The sequence below is a fragment of the Nicotiana sylvestris genome, chromosome 8 (genome assembly GCF_000393655.2).
Source record: "Nicotiana sylvestris chromosome 8, ASM39365v2, whole genome shotgun sequence".
NCBI lineage: Eukaryota > Viridiplantae > Streptophyta > Magnoliopsida > Solanales > Solanaceae > Nicotiana > Nicotiana sylvestris.
In genome coordinates this window covers 160,005,597-160,014,034 of record NC_091064.1, presented here as the reverse complement: position 1 = coordinate 160,014,034, position 8,438 = coordinate 160,005,597, and the positions used below count along the sequence as shown (strand labels likewise).

At 40.1% G+C, this 8,438-nt stretch overlaps 1 protein-coding gene across 1 annotated transcript; it reads right to left on the bottom strand.

Annotated features, from left to right (window-relative positions):
* Window positions 1–381: 381 nt before the first annotated feature.
* On the bottom strand, window positions 382–1,993 carry LOC104246827 (protein JINGUBANG-like). The gene has a single exon (XM_009802715.2). The coding sequence runs from the start codon at window positions 1,909–1,911 to the stop codon at window positions 529–531; it is 1,383 nt and encodes a 460-aa protein (XP_009801017.1). The 5' UTR covers window positions 1,912–1,993; the 3' UTR covers window positions 382–528.
* Window positions 1,994–8,438: the final 6,445 nt, after the last annotated feature.

Here is an 8,438-nt window from a genome sequence, read left to right as displayed (position 1 = left end):
TTAATAGATAATTTTCTTTCGGAATAACTGTAAAAACCCAAAATCATCCAGAAAAGACTCTCAGCTTGTTGTTCTTTTTTTTAAAATAAAAAATATGTATATATACCAGGTTACTTTAGCTTAGTAAGTACTATTTCTTCGTATCTAAGTTTGTTTTCTAAAGAATAATGGACTAATATATACTAATGAATTTTACTGGAAAAACCAATTAAATTGTTATTGAGAACTGAAATAGGAGACCAAATGGAGAAAGTAGAAGTTCCTTCATTGGCTATCTAAATAATAATTATGACACATAAAGTGAAACATAAGAAAAGTACATGTTTAGCTTATACTCCTATAATCTAGTCATAGTAGTATAAAATCAAACCGGACAGTATATGAGTCGTCTCACCATAAATAGATGTCATCAGCAAAACAGATTTGTGGGGCATTATTACCTAGATCTTGAATTTTGAATACAAAATAATATACACGTCGACTTCAAGTATACTTAACAGTATAACGAAATCATTTCTTTTTTTTTTCCTAGTGAAAATGATGGCTCCCTTGTAGTTTCTTCTCTACCCAAGAAGGAGATAAAACAGGATTTAACTCATAGTCCATCGTCTTCATTTTATTTTCACCATTCTGCTGATGATTTTCCTCAGAGGAAATATTAACTTTATTCTCATCAGGCATAACCTTAATTCTCCAAACTTTAAAAGTTTGATCCAAACTAGCACTATAAACCAAAAATCCTATTACAACTTTGTCAATTTCCAAATTAGCAGCCAAACACTTAACTGGACCTCTATGTGCATCTAACACAGCAAGACACTCATGAAAACAACTCCCTTCTTCTCTTCTCCAAACCCTAATTGTTGTATCCTCTGAGCCACTAATTATCAATTTCTCTATTGCAACCAAACAAAGGACTGAAAACCTATGCCCTTGCAAGAATCCTCCATGGTTAAATCTACCAGAAGTTTTCTCCTTTTCCCAAAAATTTATGAATCCATCCGAGGATCCAGAGTAGAGAAAACAAGAATTTAGTGAAGTGCTTAGGGCTAATGCATTAACAGGTGAAGGTTGGAATTTTAGTGTCATTGTAAGAGTATGAGAGTTTTGTCCATATACTCTTCTCCAAATTTTTATTGAACCATCGGATGAACATGTAAAAACACAACCATCTTCTTGATTTACAACAATTGAGTTGACATTATCTTCATGAGCCAAGAACGAGTCCACGCATCGATTATCTGAGATTCTCCATGTCTTGACTGTTTTATCCCATGATCCTGTGTATAAAAGCCCTTCTGCGTGGTAATAAGCCATGCAAGAAATGCAATCTTTATGTTGATTGCTACTACTTGACCTAGGAAATTTGAGAAATGAATAATTGGACTTAGGTAGGGTTATGATTTTCTTGCCTCGGAAATTATCGGATGCATTCACGTTCCATATCCGGATTTTGTGGTCTTTATGTGAAGTAAAGAGCATGTTACCATAGACCAAAATTGCCCTAACATCACCAGAAGTTGCCTTGAGGTACCCTCTCTCGATACAATCCGGCTGTCGCCATGCACGTATCCGGCTACTCTCTGAGCCAGTGAAGACAATACCTTTTGCAATGGCGATGGAATAAATTGTGCCTTCGGGGCGATGAAGGGACGCGATGCAGTGGTAGAGGAGAGAGGGAGATGGTGTTTGTAAAGGGGAAAGAGTCCAAGGAGAATCCGGGCTAGGAGGGGGCATTAAGGAATACATAGTGGTTGCACTAGCATTAGAAGATCTTGAAGGACTATAGAGAAGTTCATGTTCAGATAATTTTAGATGAGAATTGAAGGAAAGACGAGGAGGGGATTGTATTGATGATCTTCTTTCTTTATCAAAGTAACTATGGAGGCTTCTCTTGCCGTAGTACTCCATGGTCTAGAGAAATATTGGGTAAGAAAAGAGTGCAACAAAAGGATTGAATTTGTGAGTGTTTATATAAATTAAAGGGGGAGTACTGTAGTACTTTAATTTTGAGTACGATAGGGTATTGAATTTGAATATAGACATTATGATATATGCCTACAACTTTGGTTAGTGGGGCTTGTAGATATGGGTGCGCCAGGCACAATTAAGGAAATACTAAATATTCACCTAAACATATATAAGAGAGGTATAGTAAATTAAATATCTGAGGAAGATGCATATACAACAACAACAACATCCCAGTATAATCCCACAAGTGAGGTCTGGGGAGGGTAGTATGTACGCAGACCTTACCCCTACCCCGAGGGGCAGAGAGGCTATTTCCATGAGACTCTCAGCTCAAGAAAGCACCAAATGACGATATATTAATACTATTGATAGACTCATAATATAATAACATAAACTACATAACATACAAGCTTTAATTAGGAGTACTTTTTCTCCGATTTTTTTGACGGGTAGCTTTACCAGAGGTGGTTGTGCTGAAATCGGCTAATTTAATATCAAACTCAAAATGCATGCCAAACTCACTGTTATGACAATGCCAACAAACCTCCGCTTCGTCACTTTCACTCACGTGGTATGCCCACCCGAAACACCAGTAAACATCATATACAATTAAATTATTTATTTTATTTTGTATATCTACTTTATTAATTTATTTTACCATGTATATTTACTGTATTCCATAATTAAATATTGTGTATTATAAATTATTATATTTTGGTATATTTTTGGTTTGAATATTGCATTCCAAATTAAAATACCATCGTATGTTTGGTTTAAATATTGTATTCCAAATAGAATATTATGGTATATTCAATTTGGATTGTAATCCAAACTAGAATATTGTGGTATGTTTCAGAATATATCGAAAGATTTGGAGCTATAGAGTATAATACTTTTGATATATTTGATATAATTTCAAACTTAGGTATATCATGAAAGTGAGTCTTACAAATGAGTATATTTCTCTTTTTTAAAATAATGATAGTGTCTGGTCTAATTTGTGCATACCTCGATCATGTATTCAGTTATCTGCTGCCTTTTACTAACTTAAGTACCAGATAATCATGAATCTCTGGCTACCAATGTCACGATCCAAGTTCTTCCTCCGTGAACCGTCGTGACGGTACCTAGTCTCTACGACTATGTAAGCCTAATTTTTGCGAAAATGAAATGAAAACATAAAGGCTAACAACTAACATGTAATTTAAATAATAGTTAAGATGCCGCTCGGCATATACGATAATTACTTTTGAAATATACACAACTATCCCAAGATCCAGAACACCGTGAATCACAAACTACAGAACGAAATTAGTGTCTCTATATTCCAGAGTCTAACAAAAAGGAAATACAGAAGTGTTTGACATAGGGAAGAGTAGAAGGGGACTTCGAGGTCTGCGGACGCGACAGATATACCTTGAAGTCTCTTAAGCTATCCTGACTTACTGATAATGCAGTTGATAAGTAGTACCTGGATCTGCACACGAAAAACATGTGAAGGAAAGTGTGTGAGTACACCACAACGGTACTCAGTAAGTGCCAAGCCTAACATAGGTCGAGTAGTGACGAAATCAGGTCAGGGCCCTATTGGTATATATAACAAAATAAGACATAATGAAATATTGCAGTAAAAATAAATACTAAAATTTAACATGAATGAAATGATAGAAAGTAACAGCTTAGTACACAGAGATAACAACAGGGGATCTCCCGAGATACCGTCTCGTAGTCCTAAATGTCAATGTGGAGTGCATCTCTCGGAATACCGTTCCGTAGTCCCAAATTAAATATACAGTACAAGGGGATCTCCCAGAATACCGTTTCGTAATCCCAAAGTAAATATGCAGTACATGGGGATCTCCCGGAATACCGTTCCGTAGTCCCAAAGTAAATATGTAGCTCAAATAATATAAATACAACTACAACACGGAATCCAACAATTTAGACTAAGGACAAGTCAAGGAAGAAGCAGAAAATTCACTAAGCATGTTGCACAGAGTTCAGATAAGCAAATAAGACACGTAGACATGCTACTCTAAACTAAACAAGGTAATTACATATGCTAGTGTAGCTCAGTTAAAGGGAAATAAGTATTTTACTTAATAAAAATGGAGTTTTGCAACAAATAGCTCGTGTACGCACTCGCCACCTCACATACACAACGCTCATATATGAAAAACAATATCAAATCCTAAGGAGAGTTCTCCCACACAAGGTTAGGCAAGTCACTTACCTCGAACCAAGCTCAATCAATCAGTCACATTGTCTTTCCCACGAATATCCGACTCCGAGTGGCCCAAATCTAGCCAACATCAATTACATAACATAAATATAACTATAAGGAACTAATCTAGCTAGTAAAATCAAAGCTAAAGCAAGAAATTGGAAAATTGCCCTAAAAAGCCTCCCTGGGCCCACATCTCGGAATCGAGTAAAAGTCACAAATCACGAATACCCATTCACTCACGAGTCTAACCATACCAAATTTACTCAAATCCGATACCAAAATCTCGATCAAAACCCCAAAATTCTGCCTAAGAACTTTTCTCAAATTTTCTCCAATTCCTCACCTAAATTCCTTAATTAAATGACGAAATCAACTATAGATTAATTGATACAACCAAAAACGAGTTAGAAATCATTACCAATAGCTCATATGAAAATCCTTCAATTTATCGCCCAAATCCGAGCTCTCAAAGCCCCAAAATAAAAATGAGATCAAACCTTTGAAATTTCCCCTTTTATGCTCAGCGAAATCGCTTCTGCGAGCCTTCAACCGCACCTGCGGGAAAATCATTGCAGGTGTGAAAATCATTATAAGGGGAACTGGGCCTACATCTACGAACAAGGGCCGCACCTGCTAGCCCGCACTTGTGCTCCTTTTCCGCTTCTGCGTGTCCGCTTCTGTAGATCTATCGCCGCACTTGCAACCCCAGCTGGACAGTTCCAAAACTGCTTCTGCAGCTCCATGGCCTCTTCTGCGGCACCGCAATTGCGACCCAAAGTGCGTAGGTGCGATTAGACCAGGTGCAACAGCTTCAACAATTGCATAAGTCCCAAACACAATCCGTTAAGCATTCGAAACACGCCCGAGGCCTCCAGACCTCAATAAAACATACCAACCAGTCCTAAAACACCACATGAACTTAGTCGAGTGCTCAGTCACATCAAATTGCGCTAAAATCACAAATCACCCTCCAATTCAAACTCAAAAAACTTGAAACTTCAAAATTCTACAATCGATGCCGAAACCCATCAAACCACGTCCGAATGACCTCAAATTTTGCAGACACGTCATATTCAACATTGCAAACCTACTCCAACTTCCAGAATCGAATTCTGACTATGATATCAGAAAGTCCATTACCGGTCCAAATCTCCAAAAATTCAACTTTCACCATTTCAAGCCTAAATAAGCTAGGGACCTCCAAAACACAATCCGGACACGCCCCTATGCCCAAAATCACCCAACAGAGCTAACGGAATCGACAAAAATCCATTCCATAGTCATCTTCCAGACTATGATCCAAATCATAAGACTTAAGCTTTCGTTAAAGGACTAAGTGTCCCAAAACACTCAAAAAACCAAAACGAAATCTCCTGGCAAGTCACAATAGCAGAAATAGATATGGGGGAAGAAGTTAATAGGGAATTGGGGCTATAACTCTCAATATGATCTGTCGGGTCGTTACATCCTCCCCCTCTTAAAACAATCGTTTGTCCTCGAATGAGCATAGAGACATATCTGAAGTGGTGAAAAGATCAGGATCTGCGCATATCCTTTTTGGTCTCCCAAGTCGCCTCCTCGACCGGCTGACCCCTCTACTGAACCTTTACTGATGCAATGTTCTTGGACCTCAGCTTTCGAACCCGCATGTCCAATATAGCCACTGGCTCCTCAACATAGGATAGATCCTTGTCCAATTGGACTGAGCTGAAATCTAACACATGAGACAGATCGCTGTGATACCTCCGGGCATCGAAACATGAAATACCGGATGAACTCCTGCTACGCTGGGAAGTAAGGCAAGCTCATAAGCAACCTCCCCAACTCGCCGCAACACCTCAAAGGGACCAATAAACTTTAGGCTCAGCTTGCCCCTCTTTTTGCACCTCATAACGCTCTTTATAGGCGATAACCGGAGTAAGACCCAATCTCCAACCATGAATGCCACATAGCCAACCTTCCAATCTATATAACTCTTTTGTCTGGACTGGGCTGTGCGAAGTCTATCCTGAATCACCTTAACCTTCTCCAAGGCATCCTAAACCAAGTTTGTACCCAATAATCTGGCCTCACCCGACTCGAACCAACCAACCAGGGACCGATACCGCCTACCATACAGAGCCTCATACAATGCCATCTGAATGCTGGAATAATTAATGTTGTTATAGGCAAACTCCGAAAGTGGAAAGAACTGATCCCAAGAACCTCCAAACTCCATCACACACACACGAAGCATATCCTCAAGAATCTGAATAGTGCGCTTGGATTGCCTATCTGTCTGAGGGTGAAATATTGTGCTCAACTCCACCCGAGTACCCAAATCATGCTGTACGGCTCTCTAGAACTATGCTGTAAACTGCTAACCCCATCAGAGATGATAGATACCGATACGCCATGAAATCTGATAATCTCACGTACATAAACCCGAGCCAGTTGTTCGGAAGAATAGGTAGTCATCACAGGAAGGAAGTGAGATGACTTGGTCAGCCTATCCACAATCACCCAAACTGCATCAAACTTCCGTTGAGTCCGTGTGAGTCCAACAACAAAATCCATAGTGATCCACTCCCATTTCCACTCCGGAATCTCCAACTTTGGAAGCAATCCACCTGGCCGCTGATGCTCGTACTTCACCTGCTTGCAATTTAGACACCAGGCCACATATTCCACTATGTCCTTCTTCATTCTACGCCACCAATAATGTCGCCTCAAGTCCTGATACATCTTAGCGGCACCCGGATGAATGGAGTACCGCGAGATGTGAGCCTCCTAAAGAATCAACTTACGCAACCCGTCCACATTTGGCACGCATAGCCTGCCCTGCATCCTCAATGCACCATCATCCCCAAAAGTGACCTCCTTAGCATCACCATGTTGGACCGTGTCCTTAAGGACAAGCAGATGGGGGTTATCATACTGACGCTCCCTGATACGATCATAAAGCGAAGAACGGGAGACCACACAAGAAAATACTCGACTCGGCTCAGAAATATCCAATCTTACAAATTGACTGGCTAAGGCCTGAACATCTAAAGCCATAGGACTCTCTACTACTGGTAGATATGCTAAACTTTCCAAACTCACTGCCCAGCCACTCAAAGCATCGGCCACCACATTGGCCTTTCCAGGGTAGTACAAAATGGTGATATCATAGTCCTTAAGCAGCTCTAACCACCTCCTTTGACGAAAATTAAGATCCTTCTTCTTGAACAGATGCTACAAACTCCTATGATCAGTGTAGATCTCACAAGGAACACCGTAAAAATAATGCCTCCATATCTTCAAGGCATGAACAATAGCTGCTAGCTCAAGGTCGAGGACAAGATAGTTCTTTTCATGCACCTTCAACTATTTGGACGCGTAGGCAATCACCTTAAGGTCCTGCATCAACACCGTGCCGAGACCAACTCACGACGCATTACAATAGACAACATAAGACCTCAAACCTGAAGGCAATACCAATACTGGGGCTGTAGTCAAACCTCTCTTGAGCTTTTGGAAGCTCTCCTTGCACTCCTCTGTCCATCTGAATGGAGCACCCTTCTGGGTCAGCCTCATCATAGGTGCTGCAATAGATGAGAATTCCACAATAAATAGACGGTAATACCCTGCCAAACTAAGGAAGATCCGGATCTCTGTAGCTGAGGACGGTCTGGGCCAACTCTACACTGCTTCCACCTTCTTCGGATCCACCTTGATCCCTTCAATCGACACCACGTGGCCCAAAAATGCCAAGGAATCTAATCAGAACTCACATTTTGAGAACTTTGCATATAATTTCTTCTCTCTCAAGGTTTGAAGCACAGTCCTCAGGTACTGCTCATGATCCTCGCGACTCCGGGAGTACACTAGAATTTCATCAATAAAGACAATAATGAATGAGTCAAGATAAGGCCGAAATACACTGTGCATCAAATGCATAAATGTTGCAGGGGCATTGGTCAGTCCAAATGACATCACAAGGAACTCGTAATGACCATACCGAGTCCTGAAAGCAGTTTTCGGGATATCTAGCTCCTGAATCTTCAACTGATGATAACTTGAGGTCAATCTTGGAAAATAACCTGACACCCTGTAACTTATCAAATAAGTCATCAATACGAGGCAAAGGATACATGTTCTTCATTGTGACTTTATTCAAATGGTGATAATTAAAGCACATACGCATAGAACCATCATTTTGCTTCACAAACAAAATAGGAGCACCCCAAGGTGACATATTGGGCCGAATGAAGCCCTT

Excerpts from the sequence above, each read along its gene's own strand:
- LOC104246827 (XM_009802715.2), bottom strand. The coding sequence starts at position 1,911 with ATGGAGTACTACGGCAAGAGAAGCCTCCATAGTTACTTTGATAAAGAA.